Here is a 26,791-nt window from a genome sequence, read left to right as displayed (position 1 = left end):
AATTAATCTACCCATTTCCCTCTTTAAATTTTCTAACCTACCAACCTTTTTTAGACTTCTAACATTCCATGCTCAGGCTCTTAGAATGCTATTTTTGAATTTTTTGGTGACCCCCTTCCTTAGCACTCGTGCTTTCTTACATCATGTTATTCCACAAATAAATTATTTTAATCATATTTAATATTGTTTAAACTAAAACATAAACCCAAGACATAGACTTTGATTAAACTGATTATTATAGAAAGCTTCAATATATACTGTTTTTCAATTTGTATTAATTACAGCGAGTTATAACATTATAACATCATTGGTCATTTGATTGAGTTGAGATATACTATTTCTTATTACTAGATAAAACAAATGAGCAACATATTATCTCATTACTTTTAGTTGCAAGAAATTTTATTTGATTTTGCAAGTTCAGCCAACAAAAATTTAAGTATTTACCATCTCAAAACTGTACAATAAAACTTTTTTTTGTTAAAACATTGATGCACATTTTATTTATTTTTCTCTTGATCTCAATGCAGTCCTAGTTTCAAAGCAAATTTTTTTTCATAAAAAAATTGAAGACATTTTTTTCTGAAATTCAAGGTCAAAGGTGACCTTTAAATAAAGATATATGTAAACATGGGCTAGTTGTATATCATATAAAAGAGCATCAAATAAGCTTTAAAATAAGTCCAAGTTTATCATTCTACCTTAAAAATAACAAAGTTATGTCAACCTAACACTAATGTTGCAAGTCAAAATTTAGAGCTAAAAACAAAACAGTTAATGATAGAGATCTGAAATTAAGCATTTTCTCATAACTCTATCAACAGTTAATTCATACCAAATTTCATAAAAATCCCAGTTGGTCAGGTGGTGAATGACTATCCACCTTGCTGATTTGACACAGAATGACCCAGGACATAATGCCAATAAAGCTTTTGAAAATTGTTTCTGTTTTTGAGCATATCAGTATGACGACAAATAGCTTCTGAATGTGTGTTGGACTAGGGACAAAGAATGCTATTTTAAAACAATTTAAAGTAACTGGTTCCTTTTCACTTCAAAGTAAAGACAAATGTGGCTGTAAAAATAAAACTACTCCAACACAGGATCAGTTATGTATGAGAAAACGTTACAACTTGCTCCAAAATTATTTGCTGTAGCCAAATCGAGAATTAGCAATGACTGGAATAGATCTACTTGTATCAATTTTTAGATGCTAATTTCTTGCAGCTGGACAGAAAGCTCATCGACCAGCTAAAAAGCAGCTTTTAGCAATTTATAAGAAAAATGCTTTTGTGGGTCAAAGCACATGCTTACTGGCAGAAAGAAGACTGGAAAAATGTTATGTTTTCCGAGTCACATTTTTCTTATGTTCAGGAGCAAAGGATTTCATACATTAGAAAAGCATCAGGTGGAAATACATCACTAGCATCCAACAATCAGTTGAATATCCCCAGAATAAAATGTTTTAGGATTGTTTCACATTTGAAGGCCTTTTTCATTACTTCCAGTAGAAGGTATATTGAAAAGTGTTGGGTATATCAAGATTCTGAAGGAAAGGGTTGCACAACACAACTTCACAATAAATTCCCAAAAGGCAATGGACTGTTCTGACGTTATTTGGCATTATGCCACATTGCCAAAGAAATACAACATTTTTTCGAAAAATAAAACATTGAAGTGCTCCGGTGGTCAGACAATGGTCCAGACTTAAACCAGATTGATAATCTTTGGGCAATAGTTATGACTCAAAAATGAGTTGTACCACAAAAATTGAGTTCATTAAACTATCCGTATATCAGTATGGTTTCATGATCAAGAAATAGAAAAAAATGTGTAATATACTTGTTGAATCAATGTCAAATCATGCACGTGAAGTAATTAAGAATAAGGAGGATAAGTTACTTTATATTAAATAACAACTGTATTTGGATTAATTTACATGCTACTCTAGTTTTTAAATTCTGAGATGACAGGATAAGTACATATGACAGTCCATATTTTAGTACAAGATTCTTTAGTATATGTTATAGAGAGTATATTTAGTTTCATTAATTACACACTTTTTTTTTGTCTTCAGTCATTTGACTGGTTTGATGCAGCTCTTCAAGATTCCCTATCTAGTGCTAGTCGTTTCATTTCAGTATACCCTCTACATCCTACATCCCTAACAATTACACACATATTTTAAAAACTTACCTTAACTGAAACTGAAGCAAGGAAATGGAAAAACAATATTTCTGAAGTGACTGCTAGTGATCTAATAGAATACATTCTTTCAAGTTGTTTAAAACACTTATCACATAGATGACGAGGCAAATCGTTACAGTCTTCAACCTATGTAAAATGCAACACAAAGTAAATTGATTTTGAGTAACAGCTCATAAAAATATCATTAGTAAGCAATATCATTAAGTTAAAATAATAGTACATAAAATTATAGGGAAAAATAACTCTACAAGTAAAACATAATTATGTGAAGCTATGTTGAAACAGGAAAGCATTGTGTTCTGAAGTATTATTTTAATTATCTTACAATGGTTTTTGCATAATATGATTATTTCTTTTTTTCTATTAAATGCCTTCACAGAGATCTCAATGAATAATAATATTAAGCAGTAAGAATGTAATAATTGATTTTAGTAAATATGTGATAATTAGTTTTAGTAAATAATTATATTTCTGGTGCTAGAATGGAATTTGTTTAACTATTTAAAAATGTTATATAATATTTACTTTATGAAAAATTTTACAAAAGTCATCACTCTAATAATCTGAAAAAAATGGGTGAAGTGGCTGGGCCACACCATTCTGAAGAGCATCATCAGAAGGATTTTTTTCAAATCTGTAATTATGTTTAATCAGTACAATTAAAACAAATAACAACTTAGGTACAATTTCCATTATAATATTTGAATTTCTTCCACACTCCAAAAGGTGGCTTATATCCCCCAGTTTTACAGTTTGAAATATGGACCTTACATCAAATAATTATTGTCATGCTGAAGTTAAAAAGATTCATGAACCTAACATTTTATTTGGAATTGTTAAGGACTGGGAGTATTATATAACTATGTATCCAATTTTTAAATTTTGGTATTTTTCTTCATAATGATATACACTAGTTTATGGCCACAGTGGATAGAATTGAATAAATATTATGTTGGTACTCTTATTTAAGAATAAACGTAGAATACTTTATTTCAAGAACACAAAAAAGTAAATTAAACATTTTATACAAGACAGTAGAGAAAGAAAATTTGAATAATTTGGTTGGTTACACATACATGATAAAAATAAGGCATAATAATATTAATCAGTTCACAGACAGGTTTGCTGATAATAAGTTGAGAGTAATATATAGTTGTAATTTACAAATGTGACTTAAAAATCTAATTATGACAAAAAAATTCAATTTATCACCAAATGGTTCCTTCATAATGGATATTCTTACATATTTAAAAAAAAAATTGTTAGCAGAGCTCATCACTGTTATGAAAGTGGTTCAGAACTTTTTGTGGCTTTATATCACAGAGATTTGCAAAAAGTGTAAATTGCAGTTTAACTTGATACCTAATATGATTAAAATGTTAATTAAAGCAAAGGACATATTAACAACAAAAATCATTTTATTGAGTTATTTTATTTATTTTGTCTGTCACTCTAAAGAAAAAAACCATTTATATTAAAAATATAAAAATAACTAGTTTCAACTAATTTGCACAAATTTATAGTTAACAGATAATCATTCTGATAATCAAAATTTTAAGTAAGATAAAATAATTGAAACAATTTTGAGGTAAAACAATTGTGGAATGTTTTCAATAAAAATTATCTTAATAAAAAAATTAAATCAATGAAAAAATTATTAGAATAAACACAAATTAAAAAAAGATACAAGAATCAGTAATAGTAAAAGATTCAGATGATAACTGCAAAAATAAATAAAGAGCATAATTTAACTATATCACAGAATATACTATTAACAATGCAGATCTATTTTTAAGGCAGAATTTTAGTTGATAATAAATTATACTAAAACAATGATAAAAAAATGTAGAGAAAGAATAATAAGGAATAAAGCACTCGGCTAGGTGTACATAATATACCAGAGAATACAAAATGTTAGGCCAATGTTGTTAGACCAATACAAATGTTGTACTCCGTACAACCTTGTATTGACCTAAAAAAACTGGCCAGCATCTAATATAGAACTACAAAAATTTTCTAAAAATATTTATTTTCTACCCATGGTAGAAAAAATTTGTAGACAGTAAACAAAAAGGAAAAGAATACAGCCTTTATAAGATTTTGCCACTAAAACTTTCTCCTCCCATATTCATCTTAAGATCTCTTCAATTTATACTGTATCAACCCACTTATTTTCAACATCCTTCAGCTATACAAAAGATGAATATGGGAGGAGAAAGTTTTAGTGGCAGAATCTTATAAAGAGGCAAACTAGAATAGTCATATACATTAAGACAACCAGTTCATTTAGTTTGGTGACAGAGGGATGTATAAAGGTTAAAACTATATAGGAAGACAAAGACTGCAATTAATAAAATAGATTTGCTGAGAAGGTATGATATAGTAATTATGGTGAGCTTAAAAGATTAGCACATATAACAGAAATGATAGAAAACAGCATCAAATGATAGATGACCCAAAAAAAGTTATATTAGAAATGATAAAAGAAATAGGACTAAAAAAATGTAATATGAAACAAAATAAAATATACATTTTAATTACATCCATGCTCCATTAATAACAGAAAAAACCCTTAAAAAGCTGACATTTTTTGGGATCTCCTAGACAAAGAAATCTCTAAAATTCCCTAGAATAACAAAAAATTCTAGTAGATTTCATTGCTTAAGTATGTAAAGAGGAAAATCTTCTAAAACTGAAAGTGAATATCCAGCCCACAAAAGAACCTTCAAAACGGCAGGAGATTAATTGAGCTCTGTGATTTTTATAACTTAAAATTAATAGCCTTAGACTTGAAAAAAATTAGAAATCTGAAAAATTGAAATGTAAAAATGTATAACTTAAGAGAATTTCACACATACCATGCTGCCATTCCCTGCCAGAAAAAAGTAATAATACATTTTCAAATTCATAAAAGAGCAAACAGAGATTTGGGTCATTACTTAACAAGAATAAAAGTAAGGTTTATCATTGTTTATGATAAACCTTAATTTATAAAAGAAACAAAAAGAAAAAACTACCAAAAGAATACAAAAGTACAAAATACATCAATTTAAATTAAAGAAAAATGCCAAGAAGAAATTAAAGCATTAGATTACCTTGTTTTGTCAGAAGTATCTCCCAAAAAGCAGAAGGAAAATCAATCATTCCACAAAAAAGAAACATATACGGTGGAATGAAAGCTGCAAAGAAACTCTTTTTAAAAAAATCTCTATAAAAAAAATCTAGAAAATTTTGAGAACTTCAACAACAAAGACGGAAAATAACCAAAGCATTAAGAAAAAAACTAGTAGAGATTTCCAGAAGTAGCAATTAAAAAAAAAAAAATCAAACAAGACTTTAAAAATACAACACACAAGACTTCTATAAAACATTTAAAACCAAATTAAAGTCTATCAAGCAAGCTCAAAGTATGTTTTAAAAATGTGCAGTAGGAAATTAATTCATAATAAAAAAAGGACATTTGTTCTTTGGTAAAGTACTTTGAGAAATTATTAAATTTTTCAAAATAAAGGGTGTAAACAAATCATTTAGAAAAAGTTTTACCAGATTCCCTACCACCAAAAAGAAATCAAATTAAAGAAATAATTAAAACCTTAAGAATAATAAGGGCAGGAAAGGATTCTATAATAGGACCACATTAAAAATATACTCCAGAGTATTTAAAAAAAAAAAAAGGTAAACAAAAAATTTCAGATGAATGGAGGTCAGCTATGATTCATCTTCTCTACACAGAAGGCCATAAAACAGATTTAATCAAATACCATGGAGTGTCCTTGTTATCCATTTCATACAAGTTATTATCTAAAGCATTACGGAATCTAACCAACCCTAAAATTAGAGAAGAATATCAAAGTGGATTTAGGCAGTCCTGATCTTGTATAAAATAAATTCTTTCTGTAAAATTTTTTATCTGTTAACACAAGTGACAGCTAAAAACTATGTAATGTCTTTGAAGACTTTAAAAAAGCATATGATTCTGCATAATGAAAATTCTTCTTTGAAATAATAAAGATTAGGCACTGATTAAATTAAAAATATAATCAGAGAAACATTAACAAACACAACTTCTAAAGTTACATTTTTACTGAAGATTTTTGTTAAGATATTTAAGAAATAAGAAAAATAATAATAATTTACACAGACACAAATCATAAAAAAGTAATACAAACCAATAATGGAAGACATGATTTAATTTTTTCAAACACTCTTTTGCTTTCATCAAAAACAGATACCATCTTATCTTCCTCAATATTACAACAACAAACTCTGCATAAAAATACTGCAAAAAATATAAATAAATCATTAAAGTACTATTAAAACTAACAGACATAATTATTAAAATTTGTTGTTGATATGAAACTGTTGCAGTCAAGTCCACTATGTTTAAGTGGAAATATCTTTCAATTTCACGAATTGCTGGGTTCAAATCCCAATCAGGATAGGCAATTTTCACTTTCTACAAGTTTTCATATAATAACCCCATGAGCAAGTTTCAAGTTTTTCTTTAGTAGTTTAAGAACTATTAGTGAAACATCACTCCAATAGAAAGGTATAATTTCCAATGTATCTTTTACTTTTGTTATCAAGGTTAACTACAGAATGCGACAGTAAATGCAATTACAAGAAAAAAACTATTGCTGTTATTTTTGCAGTTATTGTCAGATTTGTAAAATTATTTTTAATGAATGTAATATATTATATATAAAAGTATACATAGCCAAAAGAACCATCGGGATAATATGGGTAACATGGATGATTTTTTGTTGTCAAGCTAAAGATGCCATTAAAAGGATCCCTATTAGACAACAAAGAGAACATAATGATGAACATGACAGTTCAGCCTGTAGCCATTCAAAAAGAAGACTAAAACATGTTTCCAATAATGGAAGGATCACTGGATTAAGTGTAGAAAGTTACACAGGGACTAGGATTTGTAGCTACTACATGAGCTAGTCTTTTTTTCCAAGATGTATGGTTTTACATTATTGAAACAACAGACCTTGTATACCTTAAATCAGTGTGCTACTAAGGAGCAGTACAATTGAACAGGTTATACAAGTTTGTAAGTAGAACATATGAAAGAGAGTTACTTTAGATTAAAAAACAAACATATATTTGCTATTACAAAAAAGAAAGCAAGAATACATATTAATGAGAACTACAGCAACATCAACTTACAAACCTGATTTTCATGTGCTCATTTTTTTGCTGTGTACTCTGTAATTCCTTGATTTTATAACAGATATAATATAAGGCAAAGGGTGACACAAGTCACTAAATATTACCTTGTGTCAAAAAAAAAATCTTTTATACAATTTTTGAGAGAAATGCAAGTAGAGATTATAAGCTTATGTACATAACGCCAAAGGAAATAGCTTCCTGTTTTTCTCTTGCAATAGTATTCGAAATAAGTCTTTAGAAAAAGCGTTCACTTCACTGGAATGTGAAAAAGGTGTTACATAAAAATCCAAAAAGATCTGTGATTAATAAATTTGAAAAATCTGTATCAATGTCACAAGGTGTTAGGGGGTATGAACATGATAAATTTGGTTGAGTAGTAACTTGAAAAAAAAAAAATTTATTTTTTTACATATAAATCCTCAAGAACTTCTTAATGATAATAACAATGATGCAATTTACTCTGAACTAAATAAAAATAAAAAGCAGTCAAAAGAACAAAACCGAAAATTATGTGGATTAACAGACCACCTGACTTAAAGAAAATCGACTTTACTGGAAATTCTGGTATACTTCAGAACATAACAAATGAAGGAATGTTGTCTTTTATCTGATGCAAGAAAAATTAATGTAATGAAAAAAAAGATAAACCTATAAATGTCGTTGAGGTAAAACTTAAGACTGGGGGATCTATATGCCAGCATTTATAAGAGGGTAAGAATCTGTAAGTGGCAAGACAAAAGAGATATGTACTTATCTACTGAATTAGAGAGTGAACTTATAGATACCGAAAACAGGAGAGGTTCATACTCATTTTCAAAAGAAAATGAAACCGAAGTGTATAGCAATGTACAATAAATACAGGGTGTCCCATATAAAACGCAACCCAACCTTATATTGGTAGGTATTGAAATAATAAAAAGGCATGTGTAAATGTAATTTTTATTATTACCATCCATTACCTTACATTTAGAGTAAATGTTGGAAGTGGCTGCCATCTTCTTGAATTCAAGCTTCAATTCTTTTTACAGAGTTTCTTGCAACTTTTTTCAAAGTTCGTGGCTGGATATTTAATACAGCTTGTTCAATATTGACTTTCAATTGTTCCAAGTGTTCGTGGTTTGTTGCTGAAGGCTTTTTCTTTGAGGTAACCCCATAGAAAAAAATCCCCTGCAGTCAAATCTGGAGATCTTGGTGGCCACAAGCCTCGACCGATAACACGATTACCAAAGAATTCCTCAACGAAATCAGAAGTTGAACCTGCGTAGTGTGATGTTGGACCGTCATGTTATAGCCAGCAGTGTCTGTCTTCCTCTTCCAACTGAAATAAATTTATCCTGATATCGTTCTGCATTAATGGTGTACTCGAAAAAAATAGGACCGATTATTTTCTTCCGCGATATCGCGCACCACACGCCCAACTTCTGCGGGTGTAATTGTTTTTCGTGATAAATGTGGGGATTTTCAGCACTCCAAATTCTACTGTTTTGGCTGTTTACGTACCCATCCAAATGAAACCATGCTTCATCTGTGAAAAATAACGAATCCATAACATTAATTCCCTCATGCAGAAATCGATGGAACCATTGACAATATTGTAGCCGTTTTTCTTTGTCGGGCTCAAGAAGTTGATGAACCGTTTGAATGCGATAAGGTCGTAATTGTAATTGTTTGGTCACCCGATGAACAGTTAATTTAGACAAATTTATTTCAGCAGACAAACGTCTGATCGATTTATTTGGCGAGGCAAGTAATCGGTCTTTGATTTCAGTGACTGTATCTGTATTCAACACTGACGCAGATCTTTTGTGTTCCTTGTTATTAACAGAACCAGTCTCTCTAAATTTTGCAACTAACCTTAATACTGATGTTTTGTTAGGAGCTGGTTTATCTGGGTACTTATGGCAAAATAAATCTTGCACAGCAACCACTGATTTCGTACTGAACTACGACTCAGCAATGAAAGCAATGAAAACACGTTCATCTAGTGAAAACACCATCTTGTCTCTAGCAATACACTGAACGTTATGACTGCATTGTTGTTACTACCGGTAGTGTTCTACTGCGTCGCCGCGATGTTCAGATGTTGGACTAGTCCATTTCAGTAACGAGTAGGGGAGTAAGCTTGACTTTTGAAATTTCATGGATGAATGATTAATGGGTTGCGTTTTATATGGGACAACCTATATAGATCAAGCATAGATGATCAAGATCAGATGTTAATTCCTTTTCATGATTTCCAACCGGCTGTAATAGAGGAACTGTTACCAAAAGTTTATCACAGTAGGATATAGTGCTTAGTTCAATTGTTCAAGGAAAATATTTAATTAGCAAATGTGAAGATAGTGAAAAACAAGGTCACACATTTTGGGAAAAATGCTATCTATGTGCTAAAAATGGCAAGTGGAAAGATACTATACTATTGTTAAGACATGATCTTCCTGGTTTATGTTTTGAATGTTATGAACCATTATCACATGTAAAAGTGTTACGTCTAAACTCTTTTTTAATATTTTTAGAAAATTAAAAAAAAATGTTTCTACATTCTGTGCATCAGTATAATGGTTTATTTCATTCATGACATTTTAATTTTTTTAAATAAGTTTTATTTGTGTAATCTCTTATTTTTGTTTTAAATTTTTGATATATGTATAATTAGATCAAACTATTTTAGTTTTTTCAATGTTATTGCCCATAATTAAATTATATTACTGATAATTATTATTAATTTCAGTACTATTGCACCTGCTTACGTAATTATTAGATTTTATCTGTAATAAACAAAATTGAAAAACATTTTTTTTGATGTCTTAATTTTAGGCCTATTTTCCTTGTAAAATAAATATACTAAATAAGTACAAAATTTGTGTTGAGATAAACCAGCACTATAAAAATGGCCATATGACCTCATATGGCCAAAAAAGAGTCCTTTGCTTTCAAGATCTTGGCTTTGAGCTACTGGACCACCCTCCATACAGTCTGGACCTGGCTCAAAGTAATTTTCATTTTTTTGGGCCGTTAAAAGAAGAGTTGCGAGGGAATCATTATCGATCTGATGAACAGGCCCCATAGAAGCGATGAAAGATTTTCTGCACAGCAAACTGAAAACTTTCTTCCAAGAAGGAATCCAAAAGCTCGATACAAGTTGGATTAAGTGCACAGAAGTAGGAGCGGATTATGTTGAAAAATAATCTGTGCATCATTAATGTAAGTACAAATAAATATATTGATTTTTTGAATTTCACTTCTTTTTGACTTTTTAATTCTACACAAATTTAATGAACATGTTCCACAAATATTTAAAAAGAAAATTTTAGATTTTTAATAATATATTAACACAAGGAGATAGTATAGTATATAATCTCAACATTGTCTTTCGTCTGTATAAAATGGTGTACAGTGTTTACTGAAAACTGCAGAAGAATATAACTTGTTTTACGCGATTACAAAGCTTTGGAGTTTTATTATATATAATGGAATGAATAAGAATTAGGTCACTTCTGAGTAAATTTTAGTTTGGATTTACAGTACTCTACACATAATTTTTATTGTATTTAAAACGACATTAAAAAACAATGAATAAGAATAATTACAATTTATTGTTTGTTGGTTTTCCAGCTCCCCAGTAGATAATATTGATACTTAGTTTCTTTTTATAAACTAAATTTAGTATGGGGGGTTTCTCATAAATATTTTGAGGGGACGCTATAATAAAACAACAGTGTATATGGAGCAAGAATGGTTGATGGTAGGTTTTCTGACTGGTATATCAGTCTGATGCAAGATTTCCTGTTTATGTCTTCATTGTATATGAATCATTTGTTTCACAAAATATGTTTAGAATATCACAGTAGGGACATTTTAAAAATGTATGTTATTTATATCGTACTCTTGGCATCTGACTCTTACACATTACATAGCATGATTAATTAAATAGCTGCTTACTGCAAAAACAAACCTTTTAGTCAATTCAGAAAAGTGTACAATTCTGATATGTGGACAAAAAGCATTTGTAATTATGATAGGCAATTGCTGGAAAAAACAAGATAACTGGAATTTGTACAGGACAGCCTATTGAAGAAGTGGAGATCACGTATTTAGATGTCATCTGATGAAAAAATCAGTGTTTAGTAGAGCATAGTGATGGGGTGACAACTGCAAAATCTAATGCAAACAACACTATAGCAGTTGCCCAGCCACTGCTGATACTACTTTATTTTGGACACAGTTTAGCTGTTATATGTGCATTCTACAAAGATTATTAATAATATAAAATTAAATTTCTAGAATCTAGAGTACACAATAAAATCACTTACCTCCTATGTGCTCTTCAACAATTGATTTTTTCTAAAAAAAAAAAAAAAAATAAAAATAAATAATGACAGATAATTATGTATAAGATAAATTTCAACATTAAGGAGCTCCTTATGTGTTCAGACGTTTTTATAAAAACAAAAAAAGATACCATTATAGACAGTCACAATGAAAGAAGAAAGCAATATTTAATGAAATCTACATGATTTTGAACCACTGTATCAACATGTTAGATCATATTTTGTCTGAAAAATAAACTTCTTAAATTAAATAAGTTTGTGCAAAAATAAACTTTTTTTTGTGAAAACATGAATAAATTCAATTGGTTTATTTATATCTTGTAGTTTGCAAAGTATATTCATAATGTAGGGGCTATAAAACAACAGCAAACGCACCTATAAAAAATGTTTGTGGTTTTTTACAGTTTGATTTTTTACTAATATCAACAAATAGTGGTGATATATTATATGCAGTGAACCATAATGGTGGGACAGATTTTATTTGTAATTTGGAGAGACATGAGTAATCTTACAAACTTTTATGTTACTGTTCTTGAAAGCCAATGCATGTGAGTTTTTTGTCATTATTTGTAGCGGGTATCTAGTCCTTGATGATGTCATGGACCTCAAGGTAAATTGCATACGTTTTAGAGGCATAATTTGCTTCTCAAGACTCTATCATTGCAGCACAAAGGAAATTCAGACAACACTTTCAATGAACACGATGCACCATCACAGAAAGTGATCCTCTGTGCAGTGAGGACCTTTCGAGAAACAGGACATGCCAACAAACAAGTCCCCTGGATGGCTTTGACTGTCCCGTTTCCATGACACAATTCAATGTGTTACAATCACTATGCAACTAAGTCCAAAAACATCTACCTGAAAACTGTCTCAGGAAGTGAATGTTCCCCATAGCAGTGTTTACAGGATTATGAGACAAGACCTGCACCTGTATCCATATAAGATACAGGTAGCACAGCAGTTGCTCTCCACTTAATTGGTTACATTAATAAGCAAAACTTATGTTTTGGGGTCAAGAAAACTCTCGCAATGTCCACAAAAAACCTTTGCATAGTATCAAGTTTGTGTTAAAGTTTGGTGTGCCGTGACTCATGCATTCATTGCAGCCATTCCTATTGACATGCTCCACTGCACCATCCTGCAGCTTAAAGACAGAGCCCAAGAATGTTCTCATTGTAATGGTAGTCACCTGAAGAAAGTGATTTTCAAAATTTAATGTAGTGGGCAAAACTCCTGTATGTCATGTATGTATTCACCACAAATTGCATTAAAACTTATTGCAACTCCAGATATTTGTATTTAAAATGTGTTCCATCATTATCGGATACCTGGTATATATTACAGTAAGATATATCTCTGAAAATACTAGATAATCTCAGAAATGCTTTTACGGTCTGAGATTTGGTGAAGGAAAAATCCTGATATTTATCTCCCTGTGGTAGAGAAGGAATCTTGTATATTAACAACTGCAAGTATATGAGAGGGCAGATGAGCAGTGGTGAGTTCAGGGTACTTTACTGTCCTTTGAGGGAAACTGCTCCAAAAAGCAGAGAAACTCCTTCAGGAAGTCAACAGTATTAGAATACATAAGGCAACAGAAAACCATTATTGAAGAACCTAATGAATCCATTTAAAGTGTCCGAAAAAAACATAAGTTGGTTGCTTGACCAATTCAAAAAAATTGAAACTTACCCACTTGTTTCCTACATCTTTCAGGACCTTAAAACTATTATTTTTTTAATTTTTATTAAACCAGTTAGCCTGTGGCAGCCATTTTTGTTACAGTGCGCACACCTATTTTTGTAATTGTAAGGGTTTACGGAAAAATCATAACTAAAAAACTACTGTTCCTGGAAGGTTGAAACAAAAAACAATTTAATCATATTTTCTTAACCTTTTCAGATCATTTAGTCTTGGAACTGGTTATGTGCGGCGTCAGTTTTAAAACGCTGTTACAAAATCATTTTATATGGGATCTAAGTCTGTTATTTTTTTTTATATTCACAAAGGAATCAGTTTTATTGCAAAATTTTAACAACGTTTATATGATGTAAAATGTTTTATTTAGACTAGAGAGAATATGATAATTTTTTTCTCAGAAATGTGCTTGTGTGTGTGTGACTTGTGTATTATAATTGCTATGAGGATTACGGCTTTATTTATTATTTACAAAAATAGCTTATCTTACTAGCAACATATCAATGTATTGAAACACATAATAAATTATGATGTACGGCACACAAAAAAGAAAAAGAAGGAATTTGTGGTCACTTTTACTTGAGGTCTATAAATATCTTTTCTGACAAATGATATCGGTAAACATGTAACAACACATTGATTCGTAATGAATAACAGTATAGAGTAAAAATGGTTTTCTGTCAATCTGAATAGTCTTTTGAGTGGTGGGGATTATTATAAAACGTAGTTTTCTGAATCTACTTTCACTTATACTAACATATGTTACTAATCTGTGATTTATGACACAGGTTTTTCATCATATTTTGCCCAATTTTCAAGCGATTTGCTTGAAAGTATTATTTTTAAAATCAGCAAATTATGTTTCATAAACACAAAGCAAAAAAAAAAGTTTGCTAAAAAAAACGCGGTAGAAATGCACAAAAACAATTCTGCAATAAATGATCGTAATTTTTGTACTGTTTCAATTTTTTTTTTGTTAAAAAAATATCCAATTGTAACGGTTTTTTTTGTCAGAATCTGTTAAATCTCTTTAATATACTGTAATTTTTTGACATTTTTTCACAAGAGGGTAGCATAAGACTATGAAGGGAGGCAATCAGATACCAACATACTTTCGCAGAGTGCTAATCAACCGCAGATCATTGTGATGGGAAAAGGTTAAGAGAAAAGATTGGTCCTGCGGTTTATTTACCCATCTCTCTTCTTTCTATGAAAAATTACCAATAAAGTTGAACATGAAAAATGGTGAAATTCCACTTTTGGTAATTTTATTCAAGAGGCAGGAATGGCATACACGGTATGAATTATTTTTTTATATGTTAGTAGTTTTACCATAATTAATATTAATGGTGATATACTAACCCTTAAATTTTTATGAATTTTTGAAAACTAATTTAAAAAAAAAATTCAAATTTTGGCTTCAAATAACTCTGATGGGGCTGGTGATAAAGATCTCACATTTGCACAACCTGCAGTGTTTTTGTAAATGTTTATGGCAAATAAAATGGTTTCTTGTGTATTGTACTAATAAAAAAGTTATAACCTCTCAAAAATCATGAAAAACCTGTTAAAAGTGATACTATTTTGACTCGCTAAATAAATGCTCCAAGGGGGTTTCTTGTATTCTTTGCACTTAATTTTTTTTATATTTGGCCCCTATGTTGTTGAAATTGACGTTTCCAATATTTTTAAAATAATTTTTTTTAAAATTATTAAATGATAAGTCGTAATTTAATGATAACTTAACCAATACCAGTAACCTAATACAATTTTGATTCCAATTCAAAATATGATTTTGAAAATGCTTGAAAAACTTTTTGAAAAATCTTTTTCAAGAATTCATTTTTTACTTTTATAATGGTTTATTTTTGTAAAAAATAAACCAATTCTTCTACTGAAGAAAAAATAAATTGCATCAAATATTAATTATTTTTCAATGAAACAGCCTGTTTCTGTAGCAATGAAAGTTTATTATTTAGTGTGGTTAATTAACAGCTGTGATATCTCTCCTGATAATTCTCTTGAAATTGTGTGGGAACTACCAATTACTGTAGTTAATTATTAAAGTGCTAAGAAGACAAGAAACCCCCTTGGGTCAAAATGCTATTGCTTTTAACAGGTTTTTCAAGATTTTTGAGGTTACAACTTTTTTATTAATAAAATACACAAGAAACTTTTTTATTTGCCATAAACATCTACAAAAACACTGCAGGTTGTGCAAATGTGAGGTTTTTATCACCATCCCCATCAATATTTTATTTAAAAAAAAAAAATTAGTTTTCAAAACGTCATAAACATTTAAGGGTAAGTATATCACCATTAATATTATTTATGGTAAAACTACTAACATATACTACATATAAAAAAATAACTTAACTGTGTATGCCATTCCTGCCTCTTGAAAAAAAATTACCAAAAGTGAAATTTCACAGTTTTTCATGTTCAACTTTACTGGTAATTTTCTCATGGGCAGAGGAGAGATAAGTAAATAAATCACAGGACCAATCTTTTACTTTGAGAAAATACGAATAAACTATTTTTTGATTCATCCTTCCAGACCAATAGGTTTTTAGTTATGATGTTTTCCTTAAACCCTTACAATCACAAAAGTAGGTGTGCGCATCGTAACAAAAATGGCTGCTACAGGTAAACTGCTCAAATAAAAAATAGCAACAAGATTATGTTTTTCTGGGACACTTCAAGTGAATAATATGCCCTAATAATATAAAACTATAAAACTTTTGCGTTTGTCAACTATCAACAAGTGTATGACTTCTGTAACATATTGTATTGATATGAGAAAACTACAAGAATTCTGAATTTTAAATCCTTATGAAGGGCATCCTAAGACTGAAAAAAAACTGCTGAATTAACAATGGCAATCTATTATCCAGAATGTTGGAATGAGGACTTTTATCTTCATTCCTAATACTCTACCATTCTTTTCTTTCTCCCCATGCCAATAAGCCTTATTAAGTTTTTCTGTATCTTTACCATCATCCTGCTACTTTCACTATATAAAACAACTATCCAATATCCTTCTGACACTCATCTTCAGCACCTTAGTTAGTATCAAATCCTACAGATTGTAACTGGAAGTTAGTTATTTTCATCAACAACTGATGGAATTATTGACAAAGTAAAGAACATAGTAATTAAAAATTTGGCAGCAAATTTTGTTCCAATTTTCAACAAAAGCAAAATTGCAAATAGTTATCAGCTAACAACACTGATGACAAAAAATTACTCAAATGTGTCATAATAGGAAACAAAATTGGGAATATGATTAAGATATTTTAAATTACTAAATGAACTTAAGGCTGTACCAAAATCTTTTGACGAACACTTTGAGGATTGGAAGAAATGCTGTTGTAAATGTGTTATCTCTTAACTAATTGAAAGGAGAAATTATCGTAAACTCTTTCTGATAAAAAGTAAAATTCTTATATATTTTCTTTTATCTCGCTTCATATATAAATCATATAAAGAACATAATTAATATTATTAACAGTAACAAAATATGTTAAAACATATCTTGGCATGGTTGGCTAGAACCCTTCAGTACTGTGAGGTAGATTATAAACCAACCATAAATCCTCCTACAGTATGATTAGATCAAAGAAAGATTTTACATTTTTCACCATGCCCGACATTAATCATTTACAGCATTTATTCTTTTTACTGTTATTTTCCCCTCAATTATAACACAAGAAAAAGACATTATTCACATCTAAGTAAATCTATGAAATCTAAGATGAAAAATACAAAATATAGTTAAACATTTTGATATTGCTCACCTTTTCTTCATCAATAAGAGCAACAAAACTATGACTATCATCATCTACAGGTTCCATTAATGGGACTGCATCTTCCTTTAGGTTACCATTATGAAAAGATGTTGGGAGAAAATGCTTATCACAAAGGTAATATGAAAGTGGTCGATTTACTTCTGACAGTTTCATGTTACAGACCCATTTTTTCAGCAGATTTGCATTCCCCAGAGGAAAACTAAAAATAAAAAGTGGCAAAGTTAGAAATTTACTTTCATTTGATATAAAAATGAAGAGTAACAATAACCAATACTTCAGTATAATATACCTGAAACAATACATTCATTTTAATTATAACATAATAGTGCATACACCTGAATATAAAAAACCTCAAATAAATAAATATTTAGCTCACCAACTAGTATAAGTAATTTTTATGACTTGTACAATAAGGATATTGTCTACAATAATGCATTTTCTCTCTCTACATATGCGTGTGTGTGTGTGTGTGGGGGAGTGGGGGAGGAGTATTTTCTTTCATGTATAACCAAATGAATCTTTTTTCAAAAATTTGATCTCAAAATATCTGTAAAAAAGTTAAATGTAAAAGTAACATAGCAATCCAACAATTAATTTACTCTCTCTCTGTAAGCTTGGTTACTTTAGACTGTCATAGTTAAAAACATAACTAAGATTAGTATATAATTTCTTTGGCCACATTTTGTTGTTTATATAAACATTAAACCGGTTTTAAAGATACATTTCTTCTTTGACTTGTTCTAGTGAAATCAAATTATTTCTACTTTAGCTAATAAATCATTCTAAATATTATTAACTCAACAAAACAAAATCTTGTTCAGATTTAACTCTTCTTTTATTATAACATATTTCTTATATAACATTTCTTTTAAACGCTTACTGCGACTAAATTTAAATTTATGTTTTCAATGTAAACATTTTCTCCTTGAAACAATAATTATAAAGAAATCTTAAAAATTATACTCATGAAGAATTACATATACAGATATATATAAATTTTACTTTGTCAAGAGGCTTTGACAACATTTTGCAGTAATTAATTTATTGACTTGTATAATGAGTTTTGTTTTGATTTGCACTGTATAACTTGTAATCTTATACTTATTTTTTGTACCTTATAATTATTATATTATTGCTTGATGACTGAACTCAGTTGAATAAAGGGCTAAAATGTCATTAAGATAACTAAATGAATAAAACATAAAAATTGCATCAAAAACTACCATAGGTAAGATTACTTTCCTCAAAGATAAATTACAAAAACATATATATTTATAATTATTATCAGTCTGTCTGGTAGAAACAAAATTGGGATAGTTAATTTATGCAAGGAAATACTGAGCAATTGGTTTACAGTAATTATAAATCTGGACTCTTCTTCTCAAGTACAAAGAAACTATAACTGCAAATGGTTTTTTACTTCTCATGCATATTAATTGGGGAATAAAATTTTTACTTTAATATTTGATTTAATAATTGCAACATATTTTGGTGAGTATATTATATATATTAGCGTTAACTAACAGTAGGTTAAAACTAAAATTTACAAAACTAATTGTTTCTTAGACATGAATCGCACCAAACGTTAATACACAATAATTTTTTTGTCCTCGTACTTGGCAAATACGGATGTAAAACTTCGAAAAAGATAATATTTCCTGGGTATCACACTACAATAAAAAAACTTACACAATTAAATAACTTAAACAAAAATCTATGCATTTTGTGATAATACATTGTTTATAACCTATTAATTTTCAACAGTAAAAAATTTCATAAACACAAACTGTAATTTTAACTTCTAAACGAAACACGCTTCTTAAAACATAACAATTAAGATTTAGGTTAAGTAGGTAACAGATTGTAACCACGTTCCATCGCAGTTTACTAAGTTAATGGGCAAAGGTAAAACCAAACCACTCAGTAAACAATTTTCAAATTAGTTTATTAAACTGTTCACAAAGAATCTACAGAATGAAAGCGACAAGTACCTCTATGCTACAACGAACATAAAGCTACATTTGTGTGCGCCATAGAGGTCTAACTGAGAAAATAATTTATTGTACCTGTGAAAAGAAACGTTTTCTGACGCAGTAAGCGAGGAGTTTTCACATGTAGAAATGGCACAGATCTGCATTATGTTACGAGAAAAAAAGTAGTAAACTGGCAGAATCTCTTTATTGCAAATAAATACTACTTTTCTACATTAAGTCTAACAGACACGTAACAGGTTGACCAACCTCTTTTCTCTCTCTAGTTTTCTTTTTCTTATATTAAAAATAATAAATAAATAAAATAGGAATGTCGTTTATTCTGAAACGTTTGTCATTATGGTAGAGTTTCTCTATTTTGCTTATGTCAGATAAAAATTTCAGCTATTTATATCATACTGTAAGATAAAAAGTAGAGTTATACCACTGAGCACTAACGTACATTACGTTGTCGTACAATAGGGAGGCAATTGTACCATGTAATTTTGATGTTATTTATTTGACGATTGTTGTAATTTTTTAAACAGAAAGATCAATGGCATTTTTAAGAGTTTTATGATTTTGTATTTCATTTATTCTACAGATTGATTATTGTTATAGCTGGATTATTATCCGATAAATGTATTAATTATAACTTTATTGTTATAAAGATAATCAGACAGATAAGAAAAATTACAATATTGCCTTCAAACACACTTTCATAATGTTTATATTACTTTTCGTGAATTAACTAAAGTTTTTATTTAGACTTAAACTTTCTTGTTTACTTTGTTGACCATGCTTGAAATCAACTGATAACAGCTGTTCAATGTATTTAGTGGTCGGATAGTTTGGTATTGCTTGTTTCGATGCTAAAGTTGGTTTGAATGGAAACGTTATATGTTTGTTAGTTTACCTATCGTGTAAGAAACTATTTATGAAGATGTGTTTGTGTACAATTGTAACTTTAATTTTCCTAGACGTAAATTTTATGCCGTGAGTAATTAGGAAAGTGTTAATATTTATTGCGATGCATTGATTTTAGTGTTATTTTTAGCTTGTATGTTGAAAGTTAATGAATTCCAGTCGGTTCTGATCCCTTCTAGTATATTTTGTCGTTCGAAGAATTCTTTTATTCCGCTGATATTTTTTTCTTCAACGGATTACATTGTTTTATGTATTTATAATTAAATCGTTTATTAACATTCTGTGTTGCATTATAATCTGTATTAAATTTTCATTCGGTACTAGATGAGTATAATTTTTTAATGAGTTTAGAGTACTTGCATAATATTTTTTTTTTTTGAAGAGTAAAGGAGAAAAATTGTAGGTAATAGTTTGTTTATTAGAATATTTTAATTCTGAAATAAGTGTACAGTAGCTTTTATGAGTTCTTTTATTACCCAGTAATAATTTTTGTATATGTATTTGGAAAAATTATTCACTATATGTCAGAAACACATGAGTGTCTTAACTTAAATAATGCAGTCAACATAAAAAAAAAACTTTGGAAGTATACCTAAAGTACATTGAAGTGAGTTGTAAATCTTATTTTTAAATTTTTCATCAGCTTTTACAAATAAATTTTCTTTTTTACTGGAAGATACATTGGTTTTAAAATATTTAGAAATGTAAACTTGCTTGTTCCATATCGTACTTGAAGTACTACAGATACTGATTTTATTGAGTAAATAAAGGAATTGGTTGTTAGCACCAAAAGTGTGTTAGAATGTTAATATTGTGATTTGTTTTTTCACATTACATATTATTTACAATTACAATGTCAGGCACTTTGGCATGTGTTTGATTCAGTGTTGTAATTCATTAATACTACAATTACTGACACTCTGATATATGTGTAGTCATAGTATGAGTGATTCTACATATGACAAATTGTTTTTATTAAGTTTTAAAGGTAAAATTAATTTAGAAGTTGTTCAAAATGTACTTATTATGATAATTAAGTTTTATAGGTTCAGGAACAGCTTGAAACTGATCTTTGTAAGTTTTTTAGCCTATCAAGGATTATTAAAAATAAAAATATCTTAAGGCTGAAAATAATTTTTTAGGTTGAGGTGGCAGAAGCAAACACATATATATGTAGTGTGTTGCAGGTTCCCAATGAAAATATGGTCAAAAAGAAGGCTATAAGGTGTAAGTAAACCCCTGGTGGCATCTGCTTTTCATTTGGAAGGTTCTTTTATAATTGGTTGGGTTTACGATTTTTCATCTGAACAAAAATTTAATCCATCATAAAAAACTTAAGTAATTATAATGGGTATGAGTCATTTGACAGCAAAACAATTATGCCTATTGTCAGTAAATAGGTATTCAAGAAGGAAATTATTGATATTTTGCCTGCTCAAAAATATCTACATAACGGTCCTGGAGGTAATAATTTTTTTGTGTCAGCTCCAGTTAGATTCTAAAAACATGAAATTAAAATATTTATAGGTAGATAAATTAAAATGTGAAAAAGTGATTGTAAAAAATAAACATATTGCTGATTGGTAGAAAAAGTTAATGAAAATCAGAAATGTTTATATTTTTAATAGTATTTTTATTGTTAGTAGTAGAATATAATTTGATGACTGCTATGTAGTGATACTATTTTCTAATGATATATCCAATATCATTAGAAAATATTTTTAACTGCACAAGCAGTATATGCTTTTAATTTTATCTGGTGATTTTTTTTTTTTTTGTTGATTTTAAAATTGTTTGTAGTTTGAGGGGAAAACCATACTCTTTTCAGTTAAACTAACTTTTTAATAACAAATTAAATCAAATTTTTTAATTAAACATTTCCAAAAAACTTAAAATATTTTAACTTTGTTTTCCTGCACCGTCCCTAGTGACTGGAGGTTGCTGTTTTCACATTGGCCCTTAGCAGATGGTTTTTATGAATTAGGCAGACATGTATGAAAATTGTGGTCAAGAAGTACATGTGTTTTGAATTGTCTTAATTTAATATTTTATTGTTTGTTTTGGTATGTATATCATATTGACTGTCATGCCTTATTTTATAACATTTAATCAGGCCATTTTGTAAGCCATGTAATGTCACAGTTATATATAACTTTTTTTTCTCCTTCTCCTTACTGGAACTTCTCTTGGAGAATTACCTCTTGACAAGGGAAGTATACAGCCATCAGATGCTGGTATGTGAGGTGCCCGCGACCTCATTGTGCGAAGATGATCTCCACATGATTGGGGGGGGCCCTTTAAATGCGCAGGCCTGGCTGGTCCGGCACCCTCCAGCATCGAATTCCCTCTCAAGCTTCCTCTTAGGCATGTAATCTGTCATTCACTTTTTTAACATGGTCCTCTATAGCCTTCCATTCAAGGGGTCCTCTCGTCATAATTCTCAGAGTGTCTTCTGAATTAAACATGACCTCTGCGCCCAAGGCTTCCAGCATCTGCTGGTGTTCATTCTCAAATCATGTACAACTAAAATAAACATGTCTCCTCCTCAGCAATTGTGGGAGAGCGTCACTAAGTATGCAAAATATTTAGGACGACTTGAGGCTTCACACAGGAGATGCTGTTTACGAATAATCTGCGCTTATCATACAGTTTCTAAGGAGGCGGCCGAGGTCTTGGCTGGCCTTTTACCTATAGACATGCTGATTGGGCAAACGAAGAGATTCTGAGCATTGGGCCCACTATCTCCTGCCGATAATGCCTCCCAACAACTCCTCATCAATATCAGCAGAAATTCTCCTCTTATCGGCATGAGATAGTGGGCCCAATGCTCAGAATCTCTTCGTTTGCCCAATCAGCATGTCTATAGGTAAAAGGCCAGCCAAGACCTCGGCCGCCTCCTTAGAAACTGTATGATAAGCGCAGATTATTCGTAAACAGCATCTCCTGTGTGAAGCCTCAAGTCGTCCTAAATATTTTGCATACTTAGTGACGCTCTCCCACAATTCAGCCCTGTCCAACATCATGGCGTATGCAACTCCTGCCAGCAGTCTTCTCTGTAAGTGGGTTGGGCCACCGCAGTTGGGTAGGAGACTGGCAACCAACCTCATTGTCTTTGCTTTGGCAACCGCCACGATGACTTATGTTCCAAATCAGGGCCTTGTGTCAACCCAGACCCCAAGGTATTAATTGCAGGTCTGGCTTCGATCCGTCTTCCCTCCAAGGTGAGTCTCAGCTTCGGGCGTATTCATGATAACAAAAACCCAGGATAATTATTCTGTTATTGTTTTACAAGAATTGTTTTTTTATTGATTAAGAAGATAATTATCATCCATTTCTGGTCATTAATTTCAATATTGGTATTAAACATTTATGTACGTATTTTAAATTAGGAAGGTAAATTTTTTTCAGCATTAAGTAAGAAATTATATAAAATTGTGATGATGTTCCAGTTGTTTATTTTGTTGCTTAAGTATTCGAATACATAGTTCAAATACTAAACAATATTTTCAATTATTCAGTAATTGAAAATATTGTATTGAAATAAGTGCATGGGATTACTTCAGACCATTCTGAAGCAAGAGATCTTGTTGATTACTCATAATTTCAGCTAGTTATGAACTCACATGATGATTTTAATCTAGATTTTGGATAGGGTTAACCCTATCAAACACCTTCAAAATGTTTGGAAGAATTAACTCCAGTTGTACTCTAAAGGAACAGCTGGAGTTATGGGCTTCATTTTATTGTAATAATTAATGATCTTCTGTAAAGAAATCAATGTCTTCTGTTTGTGTTGACATAAGATTATATAGTACTGTTTCCAGGTAGTCCTACCAACTGGATCACTATAATTATCATGATAAATTGGCAACTGTTCTGCAGTTTCTGGAAAATGTCAACTGATAGGTCAGAACAGAGGGTACAATCCTCCTGTTGATAGATGAAAAACATACCTTCCCTTCCTTCTCTAATAAGTTAGAAACTTGCTATTAAGGGTGGTCAGAGAAAGGGGACAATCAACCGACAAAGGGACGTTTATCTATCTAGTTAACAGTCTTTCTTTACTATCTTAGCATTTTATTTATGTAGTAAATCTAATTCAAACATGTAAAGAAAGTAAATGTTTCATTTTTACATTTTTTTCAGGTTTGATTTAAAATATTGATTTCATGATGTCAAATACGCTAATGACACAATTTGTATCAGGATTAAAATCCCGCAATCCTGAAACGCGTAGCAAAGCTGCACGTGATTTATACTTTTATGTAAGTAAATAATTACAATTCTTTAGTGAAAATGTCTGTTATTTTAGTAATAATAGATATAACTGTTTCATTATCTTTTTCGCTTCTTAAATTCTCAAAAGTGATTGCAGTTATTTTATTGATGTTAAAGATTAATGACAGATTCAACTATGATAAAACACTATATTACAGTGTTATTCTTTTGTAAATGTATTTTTGCTCATCTATCAATAAAATAAATTATTTTTATTCAGAAAAATTATATACTCCGAACGATATGAATATATATATATATAGAGAGAGAGAAAAGCCTGAAATTGTACAATGCCGACATTGCACAATATTTCTTGGTCAGTGCTAGCATTGCACATCCTGTTTATACAAAGTTCGAAATCATTCATTTTTAGGGCTTTGGAGAATGTTGACAGTTGATTTTTGCAGTGTTAACAATGTACTTATCCATTTGTTCAAGCTAAAAATGGATTTCGCTTTGTAGGGCCAACTGTGAATGAAATACATTACAAAAAGAGGTAATGAATAAATTAATAAAAATTAAAAAAAAAAAAATATTTGCAATTAAGAGTTAAGAATATAATTATTAAGCAAAAAATTATAATTAAGAAAATACTTTTATTTAAAAACAAAATAAGGACTGAGAAATTATTTCTTAAACATTCTCTAATTATTTATTAGACTTTTGATTTAATTATTTATTAATTACTGTCTTAACGTTTTGTGACGTTTTGAGTTACACTAAATTGAAATTCTTTTTTATTACATATGTTTTTGTTAATAATATCTTTTACTTTAATATCTTTATCTAGATAAAGATAGTAAAATAAGTTAGTAATATCTTTATTACTTAGGTTTTTTTTTTTAATATTGTAATATTTAATTTCGTGGTGTTAGAACACATATTTATTTATTGTATCATTGCTAATTATTTCTGAATAGGTTAGAATTAAAATTTAATAGAAACGAAAAAACAATTTATTAACTAATGTTACATTTTTACCTAATTATAGCAAAATTAAAATAAATTAAGGATTTATTATTTACTGAGAAATTATATTCATAATGATTGAGAATAACTAACTACAAGAATGAAAAAAAAAAAAAATAAATAAAATAGTTGAAATCATTGAAATTATAATTAAATAATAACATAAAATCACACTAGCAATTATGCATAAAATTAATGCACATGCACACACATACACAACACATAAATTATAAATGTAGTAATACATTTTTTTTTTTTTAATAATAAAGACAAATATTTTAGAATAATAAAACTGTAATAGCCGCTCACATAACAGATAAAGTTATTATTATATCATGAAATACCATGCAAGACTTAGTACTTATCACCAGGCTGCACCAGAAGTAATTGTTTTACTACTGATTAATAAATCGGACCTCTAACTTTAATCCAAAGTTATGGTTTTTTTTTTTGTGAAATTTTAGAATTAACTTAATATTCATTGAGGAATAAAGATATTATTTTATTTGTATCACAATCCTGATATTAAATACGTACAAAGATAACACTTAAAAATATGTTCTTTGCTTATAAAAAAACTATTTTCTGCTAAATTTCCTTCATCTTACAAGTAAAACTTAAAAGCTTCTTAATAGAAAATATGTTTTGCTGTATTGTTATTGCTTGTTGTATGGTTATTACAAGATGTATATCTGTTTTACTTATTAAGTTAATTTTGTTTTAGTATGTAAGTTCCAGTCTTGTGAACAGGTAATCACTATTACCTCTGCAGGTGTACTGATGTGTATTAACTGATGTATATTGACTGGTGAAATAAGTAAAAAATATGAAAAGTATCAGTAATTCTAAACTTGAAGTTTCATTTTAATAATTGTTTTATCTCCTTACCAGCATATTTTTATTTGTTAAAGGTTAAAACTGAGCTGCGGGAAGTGTCTGTTGAAGAATTGGCCTCATTTATGGATGAGTTTAATCATCATATATTTGAAATGGTCTCAGGTTCTGATGTAAATGAGAAGAAGGGTGGAATATTGGCCATAGGTATGAAATTAACCATATGCAAGTGTGTTAAACTAACTAGAGCAGTTATTCATTTATTTTGTCTTGCTGATCCAATTTACAATGCCACTAAACATAACAGAGCCACTTTTTAAAGTGGAAACCTGCCAAAGTAGAAAACATTTGATTTCCAGTTAGTTTAAGTTTTAGAAAGGTTATCTATTTATTTATAAATAATATGTTGTCAGGAATTTTACCCATACAGATGAGTTGCAAATATTCTCCCCCTCCAGTGTGTTGTTAGTCACCCTCGTCCCTGCAGTCCAGTGTGATATAAATTTTCACTTTAACTTCTTAGATCGGTAGTGAAAACTGATTATGTTTCTATACATTATTTTGAGTATTTCTATTATTAATA

At 29.6% G+C, this 26,791-nt stretch overlaps 2 protein-coding genes across 11 annotated transcripts in view; one reads left to right on the top strand and one right to left on the bottom strand.

Annotated features, from left to right (window-relative positions):
- The window catches only part of LOC142323910 (uncharacterized), a 70,492-nt gene extending 51,037 nt beyond the window's left edge, over positions 1–19,455 (bottom strand). For 2 of the 7 annotated variants that reach the window (XM_075364264.1, XM_075364273.1), the window contains exons 1-5: positions 19,297–19,455; positions 17,219–17,429; positions 11,703–11,733; positions 6,378–6,487; positions 2,197–2,334 (exon numbers count right to left, since the gene is read on the bottom strand). In XM_075364264.1, the coding sequence (XP_075220379.1) occupies positions 2,197–2,334; positions 6,378–6,487; positions 11,703–11,733; positions 17,219–17,429; positions 19,297–19,367 (561 nt within the window). In that variant the 5' untranslated portion in view covers positions 19,368–19,455. Of the gene's footprint in view, positions 1–2,196; positions 2,335–6,377; positions 6,488–11,702; positions 11,734–17,218; positions 17,430–18,344; positions 18,367–18,777; positions 19,245–19,296 lie in introns of those variants that run through there. The other 5 variants (XM_075364306.1, XM_075364298.1, XM_075364290.1 and 2 more) reach the window with 5 other exon arrangements.
- A 563-nt stretch (positions 19,456–20,018) lies between these two features.
- Positions 20,019–26,791, top strand: part of mTor (serine/threonine-protein kinase Tor) — a 216,081-nt gene continuing 209,308 nt past the window's right edge. Inside the window, exons 1-3 of one of the 4 annotated variants that reach the window (XM_075364225.1) lie at positions 20,019–20,196; positions 24,274–24,392; positions 26,286–26,415. In XM_075364225.1, coding sequence (XP_075220340.1) covers positions 24,297–24,392; positions 26,286–26,415 — 226 coding nt within the window. In that variant the 5' untranslated portion in view covers positions 20,019–20,196; positions 24,274–24,296. Of the gene's footprint in view, positions 20,531–20,556; positions 20,735–21,433; positions 21,592–24,273; positions 24,393–26,285; positions 26,416–26,791 lie in introns of those variants that run through there. The other 3 variants (XM_075364232.1, XM_075364239.1, XM_075364249.1) reach the window with 3 other exon arrangements.

The sequence above is a fragment of the Lycorma delicatula genome, chromosome 1 (genome assembly GCF_047948215.1).
Source record: "Lycorma delicatula isolate Av1 chromosome 1, ASM4794821v1, whole genome shotgun sequence".
In the NCBI taxonomy this organism is placed as follows: domain Eukaryota; kingdom Metazoa; phylum Arthropoda; class Insecta; order Hemiptera; family Fulgoridae; genus Lycorma; species Lycorma delicatula.
The sequence above is the reverse complement of the archived record's forward strand: the minus strand, read 5'-3'. Positions and strand labels throughout refer to the sequence as shown.